The 21,688-nt window shown below is 34.0% G+C and overlaps 1 protein-coding gene across 1 annotated transcript; it reads right to left on the reverse strand.

Moving 5' to 3' along the window:
* Window positions 1-668: 668 nt before the first annotated feature.
* Window positions 669-19,890, reverse strand: LOC138309108 (alkaline phosphatase-like). Its single transcript, XM_069250249.1, has 10 exons — window positions 19,758-19,890; window positions 16,973-17,196; window positions 15,251-15,425; window positions 14,647-14,819; window positions 13,209-13,313; window positions 12,305-12,401; window positions 11,149-11,289; window positions 6,078-6,269; window positions 5,185-5,298; window positions 669-2,712 (listed from the first exon to the last, which is right to left on the reverse strand). The coding sequence occupies exons 1-10, from the start codon at window positions 19,828-19,830 to the stop codon at window positions 2,414-2,416; spliced, it is 1,593 nt and encodes a 530-aa protein (XP_069106350.1). The 5' UTR covers window positions 19,831-19,890; the 3' UTR covers window positions 669-2,413.
* Window positions 19,891-21,688: the final 1,798 nt, after the last annotated feature.

A 21,688-nucleotide genomic window follows, 5' to 3' on the forward strand; every position in this document is an offset into this window, starting at 1 on the left:
TCTTAGACTATGGAATGATGTTGATAGATTCTTGGACCTTTACTGTCGTACCATTATGAAAATCGCTATAGTGACGAAACGGGACAGGGAATAGCTAGATCACTAGTAAATTAAAACTATCAACCATTTTTATTTATCATTAAATGTGCATTCCCGCGGATTTGTGATAAATTCTCTGCACACATGTGTGATTTGTTATGAGGTTTGCATTGTTCCCGAAGTTTTATAAATTATAAACTTTGCATTAATACCCATATTATCAGGTAAAATAAAAATTATTTCTCAGTATCTCAGTATCATTTCATTGGTATCATATTGGGGGAAGTAGGCATAATTGGTAGCAAACTAATTTGGTGATAAACTACTCCACAGAAACACGCTAGATCACTAGTAAATTAAAACTATCAACCATTTTTATTTATCATTAAATGTGCATTCCCGCGGATTTGTGATAAATTCTCTGCACACATGTGTGATTTGTTATGAGGTTTGCATTGTTCCCGAAGTTTTATAAATTATAAACTTTGCATTAATACCCATATTATCAGGTAAAATAAAAATTATTTCTCAGTATCTCAGTATCATTTCATTGGTATCATATTGGGGGAAGTAGGCATAATTGGTAGCAAACTAATTTGGTGATAAACTACTCCACAGAAACACGCATATCTTAATCTTCTATTACCCTGATTTTAGTACATATCATTGTTTTTATGTTCAACATGTACACACTGGCTGCACGACGACCGTTTGCAAACAATAAGAAATACATCAATATGGCGTAAAACATTGGCTTACATTTCAAAACATTGTCGACAAAAAACGAGTTATGCGTGAAGCACACACATGTACATATATTCGGTTAAAAGAATTAAAAAAAATAACATCCATGGAACTATGCAATTTTATGTATTAGACTATTTTCTTTACAACACTAAATAAAATCCCGTATTTCATAATGCATGTGATAATAAATACTTTTATTTTCTGTCATGGATGTTAGAATTTAGAGCACCATGTTATATCATTATGGAATTTAGAGCACCACGTTATACCAATATGTATCTTTAATTTATACAAGACGGTAAAAGGCTTTAATGTAAGTATTATATTAACCCCTGGATGGTAAATACAGACGTAAACAACACATACACATATATACATAACGGATGGATCCACTTGTTGATACTATATATGATACATATTTTTCATTGAATTACCCATTTTAAAACCAATTGCATTCAGAAGATCAATCCCGCGTAGTGAACGAACTAGTTAAAAGTAATGACTTTTTTAACTTTAAATGTCTTGTGAAAGGATTTATCTAATGTAGGTATTAATTCTTTTTCATTTGATGCCTAACATTTGTCATGTAATGCTAACAGCAATTCATTAATGAATTATTTTTATTGTTCGTTGTTTACTGGTGCGTAAAATGCATTTTTTGTACTGATATTTTAAATGACGCGCGTTAGCGCGTTATGTTGAAATATCTGTACAAAAATGCCGTTTACACACCAGTAAACAACAAACAATAATAATCATTCCTTATATTTACATTTCGACCGACTATTTTATCAAAAATTAAGTGTTCAAATAAAATTAAACTCTGTTTTCAATGTTATACGATTGTTGGAACAGCCGCCGGTTAATAAATGGAATCCCGGAACAGCTGGCTTCAATTTGGCGGGAAATGTTGTCAAATGCAGAGAGTACACAAAATATAGTTCCACATTAACTTAACCTTTTTTTCATACCATCTACGCAATATTTGTTAAATATTTTATTTGCTGATATATAATTTAAGATTTACATTACATTCATAATGCAGTATATTGAAGATTTGTCATACAGATATAATAGGCTTAATCAGATGCGCATTCACACTACTTGCGGAAGTCAGTGTTCCGGTGTGCTTATTCTTGCGCGGCCACCACTGTGTTTACGCAAGTGTAAACGATTTCGCAGTTCGTAAGGTTATATACATGTTGCAAAGAGAAACGGAAATGTAAATATAAAACAATACCCAACATACTTACAGGTGCTCCACCGCTGACATAGCATAAACGATACCTGTCATTTTAACAATAGTTAGTGCTTTATAGCGTATATTTTTGTTCAACACAAACAACAATATAAAATACATTATAATGCATGTACAATCAGTACTTCATTCTATAAAGGTTTAGTGCCATGGATTTTTTCGGGACGCAATTAATTATTTTTTACATTTTTATCTTAAAGTAAAATTAGAAGCTAAAACTTTTCAATGATGGTAATGCTGTTTAGTAAGCAACTTTTGTAACTGAAGAAAATACTTATTCGTCTTCTTCTGTTTTTGATAGAGACAGAATATGATTTGTCAGCGGTGTAGCATCTTTATAATAACAATAAAACCTAGCTATCGAATCCCTCAGTGCCATTTAAACTCGACTGGCGTCTTCTTCAGAGAGTTCACTTTTTGTTGTTTCTCCGAAAGAAAAGTTTTAAACGCTTTATTTTCCTTTCCTGTTTTGCCCTTATTTTTCTGTTTGTTGCAGGCTCCCGGTCCAACACGTGCAGCTTGCGCCATCACGTGTGCTATATAATGCTGCTCATGAACTCCATGTATCAGATGTGACATGGGTCCCCGGGCATATATAGCAACATCTTCTCCAGCATGTGTTTCAGATCTTAATGGAACTGTGGTCTCCTGTTTATAGTCGAGGAAAGCTGAAAATCCATTAAAAAGAATATAAATATCGCATGACTCATACAATGTTCGACACCTTTAGTTAAAACAAGAATTGATTATAGATTTCAATTTGTTAGTAATTTGTTAGTCAGTAACAGAAACATGCACGATACTTATTATAAGTTAGCACCCTACTGTACAATAACATATCTTTTTGATCGTCTTTCAAATTTTGATGGATCTCACGGTCAAAGATCACAAAACAGACGATAGCGTTTTGGCCTGGCCAGTCAAAGATTATGTTGGAAAAAATTAAGTCTTTGATTGGCGTTCTCTAAATTTAAGTCTAAGACTGTTTTATGGGCCAGAATCATAATACAAACTTAGGTTTAAATTTAGACTACGCAAATAAAATGTGATATAGGTCTCTCAAATGAAAAGTTCAGATGGCCATCTAAAGCTCGAAAGGAGATGATCGAATATTGTGGAAATAAACAGAACTGCGAGCGTTGCTGTTCAGTACCTTATCCTCGATACTCTAGGTGTTGTCACCACTGTCGTTATGTCTACTTCTAGATGGTGGAACAGCTAAACTGAAAGAAGGCTTATTTCAGGAGGGGAAAAACTGATAAATCACAGGCCTATAGAGACTTCTTTAAGGATTTGAGAGAACAACACCCAACTTCAAAGTCACACCGTGAACAGTTATTTGATTCTTTTGCTGTACACCAAGGGACCAAACCACATTCTTCATTTGTTGTCACACTTCAGATTTCATATTTGCTTTGACATATTCCGGGGGTGAATATTATGACAGTGATAGTAACCCCTGGAATATCGAGGATAGTTTTTAGCAGTACACCATATTTCTTATAATACCAATACAGTTGTGTTACCCTAGTATAATATAGTTTGAAAATCCAAGACAGTAAAAACATTGATGTTTTTCTATGAAACATGTTTTTAAGTATTATAACAAGAGTTTGATGAGGATTTTCTGAAATTCTGAAGTTATTTACATTTTTAAGAAGTTGCAAACTGTTATTCAAATCCTAAGCATCAGCGATAAAAACACGTGTAAACGTTCATTCATGCGCCGAAATTTGAAGTAATCAGCTGGTCGTTAAAGAGGCGCGTGACTTTAATAATATTTGGCAAAATGATTGATCTGGAATGAAGGGGAACCAATTGATTTTGGAAAATGATGTTTCATTGGTTTGAATAATAATGAACATATAAGCAAATGCCAAACTATAGATTTACAAATCGATTACATATAAATACATTTGTATATCATCTCAACTAAAGAATATCAATAACAATGATTTCACTGAATGCGTACCAGAACATATACACAACTTTTAACCAAGAACTCTCTTGGTTATTATGAGAAACTTTTACTTTACACATCAAATATGATTTTAAGTGCCTTCATTAGCACATGTATTAGCCATACATGTGTGTATAGATTAGATTTTCTTTCAAAAAATTGTATACAATTCGTTTCATTGTACAGTACTCCGTAATGACGTGGTAAAGAGGACCTAGTTTAAATAACTTAAGGCCCACCACTTTTCCGGAATAAAACATATATTATTCTTCAAAACATTGATAACATCAAAAAATAAATACCGATGGCCTAAGATGAGTGTAACAAGACATCCTCCGTAATAGTATGATAACAGTGGAGAGTCATTTAGCTGTTTTGAGCCTGGCGCAGTGATAGTCAACTACCGCGCGGTATTTAGGACGACGGCGAGAAACATAAGACGACCCGCGTTATGAAAATTACCATTTTATTTATTTCAATCAAATTGTTCAGAAGGTGATGAAACGTGTAGTATAAACGGTAAGTTAATAACTTGTGTGACTCTACAAAACTATCGATCTCGTTTTCCATTCCCATTTAAAGAATTAAAAGCCGTTGCCGTTTCGGAAAAGTAGTGGGTCATTAAAAGTTTAAAAATAATTAAAGCAAACAAAATCACCGTTTTGATATAAATGAAGAACTCATTTAAATAAGTCCGACCGTACATTTTCACCTAAGAAATAATTAAAGCAAATTAAATTACAATTTTTATGTAAATGAAGAACTCATTTAAATAAATTTGACCTTACATTTTTATAAAAAAAAAAATAAAAGCAAATTAAATAGCCTTTTTTATAGAAATGAAGAACTTATTTGATTAAGTTCGATAGTATTTTTTCACCTAAGAAATAATTAAAGAAAATGAAATCACATTTTAGATGTAAAAGAAGAACTCATTTTTGGCCGTACATTTCACATGAAAATAATTAAACAAATTAAATCACATTTTTGATATAAATAAAGAACTCATCTAAATAATTTTGACCGTACATTTTTATAAAAAAAAAATATTATAAGCAAATTCAATCGCCTTTTTGATATAAAGGAAGAACTCATTTAATTAAGTTTGATCGTGCAATTTTACATAAAAAATTAAAACAAACAAAATAATCATTTTGATATAATGCATTAAAAGACTTACTTGAGTTGATGACGTCGGAGATATTTCGTGGACCGTCGCGATATCCTGGCCCATTAGCATACGATAGTGTGGTATATGGTACTTCGTTCACATCAACATTAGAGTCCGATACACCTAAAACAATGGGAGGAATTAAAATGCTTTCGAAATCAACATTCGAAATAAATGATAATAATAAAAAAAATACTCAAAAAGCACATTCGATTTTTAATTCATATATTATTTGTTAGTAGTCGTATGACTATTGCGTAATTTTCTATGAACAAATACGTCACAATCACAAACACATTACTTTGTATTGAAAGCAGACTTATTTGCACGTGAGATTGTATTTCGCGAGCGACAAGCATGTGAATATGAAGCTCCGCAAACACGCTTCAACGACATAATCAATATAGCATTACGCGTGGAATTAAAACTCCGTAAAAAAGTTGTAAGTTCTGACAAGGGAGGGGGGAATCAAGTCGCCGCGACAGTAACTTGATTTAAAGTCATCTCCCCCCCCCCCCCCCCCCCCCAAAAAAAAAAAATAAATAAATAAAAAAATGAAAAGATACAGTAAACACTTATATGACGAACACGCTTCAAACGAACACCAGTTTATAACGTAGTAAGTTTCATTCCCCGTCCTATAAGATGTTGGTAATATATCTATAGCGAACGACGATTATAACGAAGTTGGTAATATATCTATAGCGAACGACGATTATAACGAAGATATGTTGGTCCACGGAGTTTTGTTATAACCGTGTTTAACTGCATATGTAATATGTATTACATAACATTGCAGTATGAGGAGCGTGGACATTTTCTATGTTCATTCTACAAGAGGTAGGGTGTTTTTTAATTCCAGATATACATGTATCCTACTGATGTTTGATAGAAAATACTACCGAATATGTCGTTCCCCCTAGAGGGATAACCCGCCATTGTAAAGACATGAGAATGATCTGCAGTGACGAGTATAAGAGTGTCTTTCTCATCCGTCAGTTGTACTGCCTCTTTGACGGCATCCTCAAATGCCAAGACGTCGTGTAAACTCCTGATGGCGTTGTTCGCGTGATGGGCATGGTCAATTCTACCACCTGTCAACCAATCAAACAAAACAAAACTTCTTTAGATGTTATCAGAAGTCATAGATGAAATACTGAAAAATCTTAGAACGCTTCCTTCATCATCACATTCTCTAAATGAGAAGACACCTTTTCATTCAAATGCCCATTGTAACTGATGACATTTTGTTTATTTTAACCAGCGTACAGATTTTCTATGAGTCTGATACATATTTTTACATCATTGTATACCTATCACTTTAGGAAAGCTTTCTCATTAAGTCACTAGCTATACGTGATGGCTATTCTATAATATACATTTTGTACCTAGAACAACTCATTTCATGGTTAAAATAATATGTGACGTATTTTTCATACTCACCAATCAAGAAGAGACTTTAATATGTTATTCACCACCAAAAGTAACCAACAGTTTGAGAATTACAATACTTCTACTGCATAGGGTGTTTTTTTTTTAAATTATACAGGTACAAATCAGGGTTAAAATGTTTCGCAGTACCGCCAAAAATTATCACAACTGCATCTGTAGTGCAGGGAAATGAGTACACACGTTCAAACCACGAAAGCCAAGGTACGCGTGCTACACATTTCACAGTTAACAGTGTTATTAGGAATTGTAAGTGATTTCTACAGGCATGTTTCCATCTAAACATACAAGAGTCAAAAAAAATACACTGAACGAATTCTGTGTTGTAGCTTATGGTTAAAAGGTATACATGTTTGTCTGTTCATATGAATGAATTTCACGGCTTGATTCATCAAACGTTCTGGTTTTCGATAAATTACTGATGAAATATAAAATGTCAAAATTTCCGCTCTGTTACGGCAAATATATGTTTAAGATTACAGTAAAACACAAATATAGCGAAACCTAAAGGGAAATAAAAATTAAATCACTTTACAAGTTCGTCATGAAAAGAGTAGAAACAGCGAAATTACACATTCTATTAATATTGTTATGCATTATTTTGTTTCAAACACGGAATACAGTAATACAAAAGTCAATAAATAAAATAACATACTTACTATAGATAATATATTATAAAATATATTTTTGGCTGAAAACGTTTTGATAGTTTTGTGTGACATTTATATATTACAGAGTTAGCTCCCTTGTCGGTAGGTATCGATTGTTAAGTCATTATTTAGTGAGCAAAAATCACTTTGTTTTCTCCGAAAAGTATGACGTTGCGCTCGCAAACACATGACGTCACGATCAATACCTACCCGGAAGGGCAGATAACTATGTATTATACAAATGCAGAATTTCAATGGGCGCAGGAATGAATTCACTATAAAAAATGAAGTCTAATAAAATTTGTAGTACAATTGGTTATATTACCACACTATGATATAGTGTTATAGTCTACGATTTTGTTTGTTTTCGATATAAATGGAAATTCATTCCAATTAATTCCAATTAATTCGTTATATTTAAGTTATTCTGCATTTGCATAATTCAAATTGTTAAATATTTTATAAAATATTGGCAAAAAGATGTTAAGTGTCAATAGGATAAAACATCAGGCATAGTCTATCTTAGTCTTCTCCTGATATCAAATAGCCTATCTTAGTCTTCTCCTGATATTGGTGGTACAAACAAACAATTATATAAAACATCAGGAATAGCCTATCTTAGTCTTCTCCTGATATTTGTGGTACAAACAAACAATTATAAAAAACATCAGGCATAGCCTATCTTAGTCTTCTCTCCTGATATTTGTGGTACAAATAGCCTATCTTAGTCTTCTCCTGATATTGGTGGTACAAATAGCCTAACTTAGTCTTCTCCTGATATTGGTGGTACAAACAAAACAACTATATAAAACATCAGGCATAGTCTATCTTAGTCTTCTACTGATATTGGTGGTACAAAATAGCCTATCTTAGTCTTCTCCTGATATTGGTGGTACAAACAATTATATAAGACATCAGGCATAGTCTATCTTAGTCTTCTCCTGATGTTGGTGGTACAAACAAACAATTATATAAAACATCAGGCATAGCCTATCTTAGATCTTCTCCTGATATTGGTGGTACAAACAAACAATTATATAAAACATCAGGCATACTATCTTTAGTCACCTTCTCCTGATATTGGTGGTACAAATAGCCTATCTTAGTCTTCTCCTTGATATTGGTGGTACAAACAAACAACTATATAAAACAATCAGGCATAGCCTATCTTAGTCTTCTCCTGAAATGTTGGTGGTAACATAAAACATAGCCTATCTTAGTCTTCTCCTGATGTTGGTGGTACAAATAGCCTATCTTAGTCTTCTCCTGAATTGGTGGTACAAACAAACAACTATATAAAACATCAGGCATAGCCTATCTTAGTCTTCTCCTGATATTGGTGGTACAAATAGCCTATCTTAGTCTTCTCCTGATATTGGTGGTACAAACAATTAATATAAACATCAGGCATAGTCTATCTTAGTCCTTCTCCTGATATGGTGGTACAAATAGCCTATCTTAGTCTTCTCCTGATATTGGTGGTACAAACAAACAATTATATAAAACATCAGGCATAAGCAAATCTTAGTCTTCTCCTGATATTGGTGGTACAAAATAGCAAACAAATATATAAAACATCAGGCATAGCCTATCTTAGTCTTCTCCTGATGTATGGTGGTACAAATAGCCTATCTTAGTCTTCTCCTGATATTGGTGGTACAAACAAACAATTATATAAAACATCAGGCATAGTCTATCTTAGTCTTCTACTGATAATTGGTGGTACAAATAGCCTATTCTTAGTCTTACTCCTGAATTGGTAGTACAAATAGCCTATCTTAGTCTTCTCCTGATATTGGTTGGACAAACAAACAATTATAAAAGACATCAGGCATAGCCTATCTTAGTCTTCCTCCTGATATTGGTGGTACAAATAGCCTATCTTAGTCTTCTCCTGATATTGGTGGTACAAACAAACAATTATATAAAACATCAGGCATAGCAAATCTTAGTCTTCTCCCTGATAGTACAAACTATAAAACATCAGGCATAGCCTATCTTAGTCTTCTCCTGATTTTGGTGGTACAAATAGCCTATCTTAGTGTTCTCCTGATAATTGGTGGTACAAACATACAATATATAAAACATCAGGCATAGTCTATCTTAGTCTTCTCCTGATATTGGTTGGACAAATAGCCTTATCTTAGTCTTCTCCTGATATTGGTGGTACAAACAAACAATTATATAAAACATCAGGCATAGTCTATCTTAGACTTCTCCTGATAGTTGGTTTGGTACAAACAAACAATTATATAAAATATCAGGCATAGCCTATCTTAGTCTTCTCCTGATATTTTGGTGTACAAATAGCCTATCTTAGTCTTCTCCTGATATTGGTGGTACAAACAAACAACTATATAAAACAATCAGGCATAGCCTATCTTAGTCTTCTCCTGATATTGGTGGTACAAATAGATATCTTAGTCTTCTCCTGATATTGGTGGTACAAACAAACAATTATATAAAACATCAGGCATAGCCTATCTTAGTCTACTCCTGCTATTGGTGGTACAAATCAGCCTATCTTAGTCTTCTCCTGATATTGGTGGAACAAACAAACAATTATATAAAATCATCAGGCATAGCCTATCTTAGTCTTCTCCTGATATTGGTGGTACAAATAGCCAATCTTAGTCTTCTCCTGATATTGGTGGTACAAACAAACAATATATAAAACATCAGGCATAGCCTATCTAGTCTTCTCCTGATATTGGTGGTACAAATAGCCTATCTTAGTCTTCTCCTGTACAAACAAACAATATATAAAAACATCAGGTGCCTATCTTAGTCTTCTCCTGATATGGTGGTACAAACAAACAAATATATATAAAACATCAGGCATAGCCTATCTTAGTCTTCTCCTGATGTTGGTGGTACAAATAGCCTATCTTAGTCTTCTCCTGATATTGGTGGTACAAACAAACAATTATATAAAACATCAGGCATAGCCTATCTTAGTCTTCTCCTGATATTGGTGGTACAAACAAACAATTATATAAAACATCAGGCATAGCCTATCTTAGTCTTCTCCTGATATTGGTGGTACAAATAGCCTATCTTAGTCTTCTCCTGATATTGGTGGTACAAACAAACAATTATATAAAACATCAGGCATAGCCTATCTTAGTCTTCTCCTGATATTGGTGGTACAAATAGCCTATCTTAGTCTTCTCCTGATGTTGGTGGTACAAATAGCCTATCTTAGTCTTCTCCTGATATTGGTGGTACAAACAAACAATTATATAAAACATCAGGCATAGCCTATCTTAGTCTTCTCCTGATATTGGTGGTACAAATAGCCTATCTTAGTCTTCTCCTGATATTGGTGGTACAAATAGCCTATCTTAGTCTTCTCCTGATGTTGGTGGTACATATAGCCTATCTTAGTCTTCTCCTGATGTTGGTGGTACATATAGCCTATCTTAGTCTTCTCCTGATATTGGTGGTACAAACAAACAATTATATAAAACATCAGGCATAGGCTATCTTAGTCTTCTCCTGATATTAGTGGTACAAATAGGCTATCTTAGTCTTCTCCTGATATTAGTGGTACAAATAGCCTATCTTAGTCTTCTCCTGATGTTGGTGGTACATATAGACTATCTTAGTCTTGTCCTGATATTGGTGGTACAAACAAACAACTATATAAACTTATATACCTGGTGAGGACTATGAAGATAGGGGAGCCAAGGAATGATATAATTGTTAGTCATATTATTGTAACTCTATAAATAAGCTTTTAATTTTAATTTTAAATATTAAAACCAAAATCATTATGACATGATCATAAATATACTTGATAATATGTGTATTTTATGATATAGGTTCTATTTGCCATACCAGATACAGGCTATAAAGACGTATAATTACATACCTTCAACCAACAAGAAGAAACCTTTCTTGTCCTTCCGGAGAATTTTGATGGCTTTACTCGTCATTTCTGCTAAAGAGGGTTCTCCCGCTATGTCATATGGTCGGTCAATATCGTAATTCATATGGGAAGCCTCGAATAGCCCTGTGGAACAGGGGAAAGTGGCATTACTGAGTTAACTACAAATTTATGATCAAGTCAGTTAAGGTATGTATGGAAAAAAAGAGTTTGTGATTGATAGTTCAGTAAAAAATCCTTGATACCTATATTTAACATAAAACTGCAAAACTTTCGTCATCTTGAGTTTAGGAAAAAGTACTTCATATATATAGAATAGGAAACTGCAAAACTTTCGTCATCTTGAAATAAACGATACATTTAGAATCTATTTATATTTCAGAAAAAAGGCCTTCATATATATAACATGAAACTGCAATTTTTAAAAACGTATGAAAGTAGGAAAAGAAGCTTGAAAAGTGTACTCAAGGTTTGAGCTATTACATTTTAGAATTTGTTAAAGACGCTTGAAACGTTGTACTAAAATTTCGGATTGAATTTCACTGAAATTTAGGAAGTGAAGTTTGAAAATGGTGTTCGAGGTTTATTCTTATAGTTGTATAGTTACAAATGGCTTCTATTTCTGATATTTTTGTTAAGTACAAATTCCCATGTCATGTTTTACACAAAGGAACTAAGTTGTGTGGATCTAAAACTGTCATGATTTTGGGAACGATATATTTTCCATGATTGCTGAACAGCTCCAAAAACTAACACAGCTAGGTTATTTCAGTCAAGTTTGCGCTGAAGATGAGTAGACGAGTATGAGTTACGCACACGATAAGCATGTTTGGTTTGGCTTGTGAGAAGTCTCATTAACTGTTAATCAGTTAAGTACGGCCTCCCGTTTGTGCAATGTTTTAGGAGGCTGTGGTATGTTCGTGTAGTGTTTCCTGTCATTTTGATAGTGCTATTTCACAAAATTATGCCCCAGACACAGAACAAGCAAAACCCATCTGGTCACATTATACTGATAACGGGTAAACCAGTCGTCCCACTCACTTAATGATAAGAATGAAGACAAAGACAACAATAGAAGTATACTTAACATTGACCATTTAAATAATTAAGATTACATGGTATTTATAGACTAATATATTACCCAATAGGTGACTAGTCTTTGCGGGATTCACGTTATCAAACTGAGCTTTATTCCAAACATATTTCGACCGTTTGTACTTGTTCTTCTTCTTCCATTCCTGTTCAACAAACCAATAACAAATAAGTTAAGAAAATTTGATTATGATGATCTTATGGAGATATGAACATATGTTGATGATGATGATGATGATGATGATGATTATGATGATAATGATGATGATAATATGATGATGCTGAATGATGTGAGGATGAATGGTCATTGATTGAAATTAAAAAAATTAAAACAGTAAAAATCTGCTATAAAGTATATTCCTATATAATGAACACTTGTTTTTAAAAGGACAAACTCCATTGGGTGCGATTTTCTACATAAATGACGTCTTTATAAAGTACACCTGTCTATAAAGGACAGTATAGTTGTGCCCATTTGATGTCCTTCATACGAAGGCGCGTCCTTATTTATCATGATGAAAGGAGCAAGCATGACATCGAAATATGAATGTAACATTTTTCATATAGAATTATGCTGTGTTTGCATCTTACTACAATAGTCACTGAAATCCTCCAGACAATCAACAATTTATCTTAATACTGGTCATGGCTTCGCAGAAAATCCCTCCAGGAACAGAGGCCAATGTGTTAATTCACTTAATTGATTTAGATAGTTAGATACCCAAGAAAATGGTCCATCACTTGTTGTTAAGGCAGAAAATGCTGGTCTGCGACAGGTAGGCATTACTTGTTACCATGTGTTTCCTAGCGTAACGTAATACTCTTCAGAGAAAACGACATGAGTTTCGTCCATAAAAATATGACGTCATAATGGCTACCTACCCACAAGGGAGGTAAATTCGTAATTTACAAAGAAGTCAAATCCATTCCAATCACTTTTCTCTGCCACTAACCTGGATAAGATCTAATCCATCCTGACGTTTAAAAGCCGGGATGTCATATTCAGGGTCAGCCGTGGTATTCGGGTAGAAAAATACTCGCCCTCCCCCTAGCACTACCTGGAAACAAAACAAATCTTTATACATTGTTTTGTATTATCTTCTTTATATCAAAATTTACAAAGGATCCTGACTACGTGATAAAAACTGAAGTAGAAATGAGTCGTGTGTTTGTTTAAGTTTAACGGCCCATCGACAGCCATGTTCACTTAAGACCAAACTTAAATATGATGTAAATTGGAAAACATATGAATGTAAATAGTAGAATCTGGGTTCTAAAAGATTTCTCTATGATTGTTTAAAAGGTGGTGATTTGTAAAAAAAAAAATCAGTTAAAATAAAACTACAATTATATGAGAAATCAAAAATCAATAAAATTATAACGTTGAAGGGAACCAAAAAGCAAAAACAGGTAATTTATGTTTAACTTCATTTCCGTTAAGTATCTGCATTGTATTTGAACATTAAATGGCCAGACTTCGAAAGATGACATCGCTGCATAATTTGTTAATTGCTCAAGCGACACATACTTGTATGCAACGTTGTGATAATTAGGATTTGTGTTTCAATTAAGAATTGAATCTTACTTTGGCCGATTTCATGGGGTGATGAAATGAGTTGCTCTGGACCAAAGCAAGATTCAATCCTCATAATATTTCAACTAAAATTGTGCAAGTCTTCAACGAGAAACTAGAACATAGTGCGTCATTAGGATACAACTAATTCAAATAAATAGCGCAAATATTGCAATTTGTCATACATTTGTTTGGAAACAATTATCAATGTAATTCAGATGAAAATGAAATATTTACGATAGATTTAGAAATTATCGCAAAAATCGTCCGCCGAAACTGCGGAAGGATAATGTGTAGGCTGTGTGATACGGTTGTCTCCCGCTTCGATTCAAAATGAATAATCACTGTAACGTGATGGTAACGAAAATGTTCTAGTGGTTTATGTAGCCTTAACAAAAGTTAAACAACTGATTGAAGGTTAAACAGCATTCATTGACCTTTATATCGTTTTTCTTATTGTCGTTTAGGCTTCATCATTTTTTTTATAAATGACACATGTCACATAGGGACATAGCACATTTTACTCTTCTTCGGTAGGCAATATTGCTCGACTCGAACGATATAAGAGTCAGTAAAACAATAAAAGGACAGAAACCGATCCGATAGACCCATCAAAGAATAAATTAAACGTTATATGTATAATACTTTATGCCTGATGACTTTGGCCTATAACACCTTTTCTTGCGCGAAGACTGATGTTAAAATACCCGAGTTCAAGAACAATTGAAACAATTGTTTCATAATGTCCAACTTCACTGAGAATTGAAATATTCCTCTATGAAACGTTGCGATGATACGGATATATGTTTAAATGGTACCTTGAGTGAGGAGTTGAAGACGAGTTGATAGGCGATGTCCTTGTAGCAGCCCTCCATGGGGTAGCCATCCATCACGACGTCACCCTCCCAGTTCCTGTTCGGACTCTTAGCGTAGGCGGCCGCCGGTGTTGCATGGGTGATTCTGGTAGTGGTCACCACTCCGGCAGATCGTCCTGTCATGGTTCAATAAATAGTCGAATTCATGGTTCAATGCACATGTAAATGTATACAGACCTACAGAGGAATGCTAAGGCGTGTTCAGGATGGCGAGCGCTTACTTCTGTAGGACATGAACGGAGCCCTATTTGGGGATTTTTTAATAATATTTATTCTGATCATAGAGCCAAAACAAGTGTACGAGAGACCACCATATCGAGGGCGCACCCGAGCACCCGCTGACGTTCAGGAAATTTCTTATCGCGCGAGCGCTCGCCATCCAGAATTGGCGACTGGTTTGAGCACCCTATTGGCTTTTACCGATGAATTACATTGGTTGCACCTCTAAGGTCAGATGATCATAAAGACATCAAATAAGTGTATGTTAGTTCTGAGAAAGTCCTAATTATTATTACATGAGTCTGAAGTCCTATTCAACATGACGTACCGTCCTCTTCGAACCAATCCGTAATGCAGCGAAGTTCATTTCCGATTTGACTGGAGCAGTTTGACACCTCTACATTGTCGTTGACCCCGAGCGCTAAGACGTTTGTTTTTTCTCCACATAACATTGCTGTGGCTGTGGCTGCTGAGTCCGGAGTCTGTCTATCGTTAGCGTAAGTCTGGAAAAGTCGGTTTGATTCGTGTAAAATCCTATCGTTTAAAGGCCAACTGCTTATCAGATACAGAAAATAAAAGTTTCGTACAAACAATAAGAACATCAAAAACATAAATCGATGACCTGAAATATGGCAGCAACACCAAACAAATGCAAGATGCAAGATTCCTGACGTAATCTATGTTAACAGAGAAGATTAAAAACGGCTGTTTTGCCGTCGTGCGCAGTGATAGTCAACTAGCGCACGGTAATTAGGAAGACGGCGGGAAACATAAGACGACCTGTTTCCGAAAATTTATATTTGATTAATTTTACTTAAATTGTTCAAATGGTGATGATAAGTGTAATATTAACGGTTGAACTTTTCGACCCAACAAAATGATCGATCTCGTTTGAAGACGTTTCGGAAAGGATGTGGACATTTAACAGCAATTGAATGGTTATTTAAGCACGGGTCAGTTACTGGAGATGAATATAGATGGAACACCTCCGACTTAAAGGGCCCACTACCTTTTAAAAACAAAAACAAAATTTTTCTTGAAAACAATATTAACTTAAGAAAAAATGTATCGATAGCCTAAGATAATACTACAGCACCAAACGAATGTAAGATTGCTTGCGTAATATATGTTAACAGTGAGATCCATATAGCTGTTTTGCCGTCTGGCGCAGTGATTAACATCTTAACGCGGTAATTAGGACGACGGCGGGAAACATAAGATGACCGGCTTTTTGAAAATTATCAATTAATTTATTTTAATTGCAGTGTTCAGAAGGTGATGATAGGTGTAGAATTAATGGTAAGCTGATCACTTTTGCGACTCTACAAAAAATTACAATTTCATTTTGTATTTCCATTTTAAAATTCAAAAGCCTTTTCGGAAAGGTAGTGGGCGTTTAAAGCTCTTTTAAAGATGCTCCACCGCTGACAAATGGTATTTTTTCACTATTAAAAACAGGAGCTGACGATTTCGTATTTTTCTTCAGTTACAAAAGTTACTTACTTTACACCATTACAACCAATGAAAAGTTTGAGCTTCTAATTTTACTTCAAGTTAAAACTATTAAAAATCATTAATTGCATCCCGAAAAAAATCCGTACCACTATATCCTATATGAAATGAACTACTGAATGCGCATGTACCAAAGGCAAAATAAATTATTTTATATTATTTTTTGTGTTAATTAGACTATTATATACACGATTAAACACCAATTATTGTTCAAATGATGAATATCATTTTTGGTCTGTCGGCGGTGGAGCATCTTTAAGTATCATTTCATCACCATGGCAAAAAAGATGTTGTTATTGTGTTAAGTATCTGTCTTAACCCCAATGTGTCCCTTTCATCGTTTTCTTACAACGTTTAAAGTTTGACCAATTAGATTAGTCCCTTCTTATAATATCGTTTCGAAAATGTTGTTTGCGCAAAAATATTTTTGCAATAAAACTAAAATATTACTAGCAAAATGTATATACAGCTGTATTTTACAATATGCCTTGTATCTAAATTTTACACTTTTCAAATGGAAAAAGACGATACAACTTACCTTTGACATACCAACGTGTGGAAATTTCTCGAATTCCAGCACAGTTTCCTCCCCTGGGCGTCCCTGTTTCTGACCCCGGAGTATACGTGCTGCTGTGACGGTGCTAATCCCCATTCCGTCACCGATAAATATTATCACATTCTTAGCAACATTCGTGTTTTCTTTGAGTTGTAGACTTCTATGTATCTCTTTCTGGGCTTCGTCGAACCAATCTGTCTTTGGGACTGAAGATTGAAAGTAAGAAAAATCATGTAATCAAGAAACTCAAAAAAAGAAATATAAAATTATCAATTTTCTTATAATAGCTGGCTTTCACTGAATATAGAGGCTGCTATTAACACTTCCTGACTTTTGTCGAGTTAGCTTTCGTCTTTCTGCCCCCTGGTCAATACACCATACACCATAAATGTTAAATAGTTTTTCGCCTGCCTAGAACTCAGCACAGAGGGAGTCGGACGACTGATTTGCTATCAGTATTATGTTACCGGGTCGATGATATAGTCCGGTGTCTATAATAGTATGTTCCAGTGAGATATTACTATGAAATGTGATACACCACGAACATACCATACCGCAGTCTTCCAAGAAAGTATATTCGTGTTGTGTCACCTTGTAATAGTGGCATTCTTGCCCATTTTATAGTTTTATCTGATTGAATCATTCTCTCAACGACACCACACAACATATCTCACATGGTTAAGTTATACTGACAAAGCAATCGTCCCTCTCTCTATATACTGAGCGCTAAGCAAGAGCAGAACGACCACTATTACAGATCTTAGTTTGTCTGAGTCAGGGAAGGTAATCCAGAGCTTTCCTAATACAGGCGAGCGCTCAACTGAAGGCCAAAATGAGGCGGTAACAATGAAACGTTAGAAAACACGAAAGCAAGGTAAGAAAAGGGGAAAAGATAAAATTAAGTCGCCTTATTCAATCATGTAATATGCATTAATTTTGTTTCAGCTAATTAGCACTTAAATGTATCTTCGACGGCATATATAGATGGGAACACACTACGTACCATTTAAACCACTCACTAAATCAAACAAAATCCTTACGCTCACACATCACCTACTCCAGTATGGCGTTTGCATGCAACCTTAATAAAATATTCTGTACATCTGTCGTCCATATTAAAATTCATATTTCATAAATTTTATAGAACAAAACGATCGACGTAGGAATATTTGCTGTTTTAAAACATTTACATACATTTTTATATTATTTATACGAAACGTTGAAAGACCGACATACAGGTTTAAAATAACAAAACAAATTATGGAAATATAGATGTATGATAATTACGTAAAAGGGTTTTCCTTATTCAAAGCCATAAAATATCAAAGGGATAACCAAGCTTTGATGGAAGCAGGAGGTGTGATTGTAAAATATGTACTCTCTCGTAAATTAATATTCAAACATATTACTATTACAAAATTCATTCATGAATAAAAAAGGTAAATTATCATATATTTTAATACTGCTTCTAGTGTAGAACAATGGTTGGAGGTAATCATATAGGTAATTACAGGTGTGATACACATTAAATATCTCAAAGCTGACAGGTGCGACCTAATTAGTAAATTAAAAAAATGACGTCATGGCTTTGAGTTAAGTTCTTTGCAGAACGTTTTACGATTATAAGCTATAAAAACATAAATCTGGATTTTAGAAAAGAAGAGAAAAAGAAACATCAAAAATAACGTAAGAATATTACTTCAGAAATTAAAATCGACTGATTTAAATGAAACGGAGTTAGAGTTTGTCTTATTATTACAATTAAATATGTACATGTATCATATCTATTTTGTTTGATATAACGATTTAATTAAATAATGAAACAATACTGTATTTGATTGCTAATACCGACGTCATGTTGGCAGCTAGTGTACGTACTGCCTCTCATGCTTGCGATATGTTGCGTATGCGAAGTGAGTGGAGCCTAGTGGGTGGTGCAAAAAGAGGTGTTTGGAAGAAGGAAGTCAATTAGGAAGAAAAAGGACAAAAGATAGGATCCTAAATATAATCGCCTGTTACGATATCGTGCAATAGGGGCAGAAGGTAGGATTTTCAAACGCCCTACCTGCAGGGCAAATCATATTGTATAATATGAACTGTGTGAAAATTTATTATTTCCCAGTTTGGGATTTTTTTATGTAACGTATTGTAAATGTTTTGCCGATAGAAATCCCGGGGACTGACTTGTGATGCAATGCTTCATAGAATTTTTTACCTGGGTTTATAATTGTAGAGTATCACTAGCCAGGTTAATAACGAATGTCAATTTTGTAAAAAAAGACATATCATTTAATAATAGTGTAATAATTTAATAATAATGTATCAAAAAGAAAAAAATCCGTCATTAATGTTTGAAATATTTCATGAGGATGTAAAAAACGTCTATTTTAATTTTTGCTACTGCAAATAAATTTAAAGTATCAAGAGAATTTACAACTTCCGTGGCATAGAAGACATAAATTGGAAACTCCTCTCGTCCTAATTTCTCAACAGGTAATATAATTAATTATAGTAAAGCTTACCTGTTGTCGTAACCTTACCATCTCTGTTTTAATTTACCTGTGTCTTTATAATACATTCAGATAATCCGCGAGAGAACAATAAGTCCCAGCATTTATAATTAAAAGCATATTGTTACAAGAGGCGATATACTTATATGTGATAACTTATTATACTTGTCAAACAATAGCATTGTAATTAATTCATATATATATATATATCGCACTTCCTATATAATTACGCATTGAAATGAAGCTATTCTACTCACCTGAAACTGGATTAACTGTTCCGATGAATATAATGAAGACAATAACAAAACAAAATGCTTTCTGACATGTCATGTTTACACTGATATTACACGTAATTTACGTGTGTTCTCACGTCAAACACCTTTACACAACTGGCCTAGCCTAGGTATCACTTAAATACCTCATATGGATGCATAATGGCCGTCACGTATGGAAGCCATGCTATGATATGATACATTCAGCTCTGTCGTTTACTTAAAACAAAATGACAGTTTTTCAAGTTACATCGCGAAGAAAAACTGTTCTTCTTCAAAATTGTCTTGGGACAAAATGTCTTTTTTCAACCTTATCTAACATAAAAAAGTAATGTCTTGAGAAAGTAGAGTGGTATGTAAGCGTATGTGGGTTTTTGTGTTTATACATGTATACCTATGTCTATGTTAAACCAGTGAGTGAACAGGTTCACAGTAATAAAATAGTTGAAGGGTCATTCGTAACATCTGCGGCGTTAGGATTATATATATTGTCCCATTACATGATTATACGAGGTAACTAATTTGAGGATCAGAAGTGGCTTTTTTTCTTGTTTTGTAATCGACGCCTTTCCTATTGTGCAAATTTCGTACAACCAATCATAAATTTATTGTTGAAACAGGCCGACGGCAACAGATTTTATACTCTAAAAGAAAATGTCAACAATGTAATACTAAATAGTCAAAAATTAACAATATTGTTTGTTCTCCTTAGCTTATGTTATTCATAGAAACAACTGCTGTATACCTTTATTGAATACTAATGATTGTATATAATATTGTAAATATGTTTTCTATATGCATTTACACGTATGATGAAAAAGAGAAATAAAAATGAATTTGAATTAAATATTGTCTCGCTTGATATCATCTCACATTTGATCGCCTGCTTGTGCATTTGCAAGTAAGCAGTAGTTTTCGTACATTGGATTAAAACATAATTATGTCAAAACTTTATTAATTATAAATATATAGACGATCTTACATACAATGTAAGTGGCTATTTGATATTAGATTGATCATATTCGTTAAAGGATATGATATGCTTTCCGCCTTTATTACAATTACAATTTATTACAATTGTCACGATTGTAAGATTCTGTTTATCATATAACTTTTAATAATAGAAATATAAGTAAAACTTTAGATTTCGTCTCTTTATAGATCACAAGAAATCCGGCTCGGATGTGACGTTTTCATCTACGGAGACAATTATGCGACGTCATATATAGATTATCACGTCAAAACGACCTGTGACGTCACAATAGTGTGTTATCTGTATTATTACTGAAAGCAAATAATTATTTATTGTATTACCAAACACCTACGTCTATTTCTAGGTAGGGCATTAAAATTGGACCTGCTGTTCTCGTTGAATTATGGCAAAGGCTGATTGAAATTTGACAACTAAGTATCTTTTGTTTGTCAATATGATATGAACGAATGGGGTGTGCTGTTCAGGGTTTTTGACAGTGTGATTCAATGAGATAGAACAATACATTGACGAGATTCTATAGTTACAACGAGATAGAATACAAACGTGTTAAATTTACCAAGACGCTCAACATACGTAGTGATTACATACAGAGAAATTGTATTTAAATGAGTTTATCCCACTCTGTCTGCAGATAGGCATTATAATTGTACCTGCTGACCTCCTTGCATGGTCAAAAATGGCATACTTTCTTCTCACCAGACATTTTCCCTTACGATCTTCATGAGACAGTCTTAGTTTTGACCTTGAAATGAGTGTTCGCCTCAGTGAGGAAGGCTCTGCGTACTGTACCCTGGCCGAAATACACCATGATCTATAAAATGGTAATATATGTTACTTATAAACGTCCAAAGTAAAAGGGATGGAACGACTGGTTTGGCCGCTATCATGTTATGTGACCGAGTGGGGTGTATCATTCGGTGTC

The sequence above is a fragment of the Argopecten irradians genome, chromosome 15 (genome assembly GCF_041381155.1).
Source record: "Argopecten irradians isolate NY chromosome 15, Ai_NY, whole genome shotgun sequence".
NCBI classification, from domain to species: Eukaryota; Metazoa; Mollusca; class Bivalvia; order Pectinida; family Pectinidae; genus Argopecten; species Argopecten irradians.

What these genes read in the sequence shown, in the direction of transcription:
- LOC138309108 (XM_069250249.1), bottom strand. Translation starts at nt 19,830, where the DNA reads ATGACATGTCAGAAAGCATTTTGTTTTGTTATTGTCTTCATTATATTC. An exon ending in TCTTCAACTCCTCACTCAAG is followed by an intron (nt 13,314 to 14,646) that starts GTACCATTTAAA and finishes TTTTGTTTCCAG; the next exon opens with GTAGTGCTAGGGGGAGGGCG. An exon ending in TAGGGGGAACGACATATTCG is followed by an intron (nt 5,299 to 6,077) that starts GTAGTATTTTCT and finishes CCATTGTTTTAG; the next exon opens with GTGTATCGGACTCTAATGTT.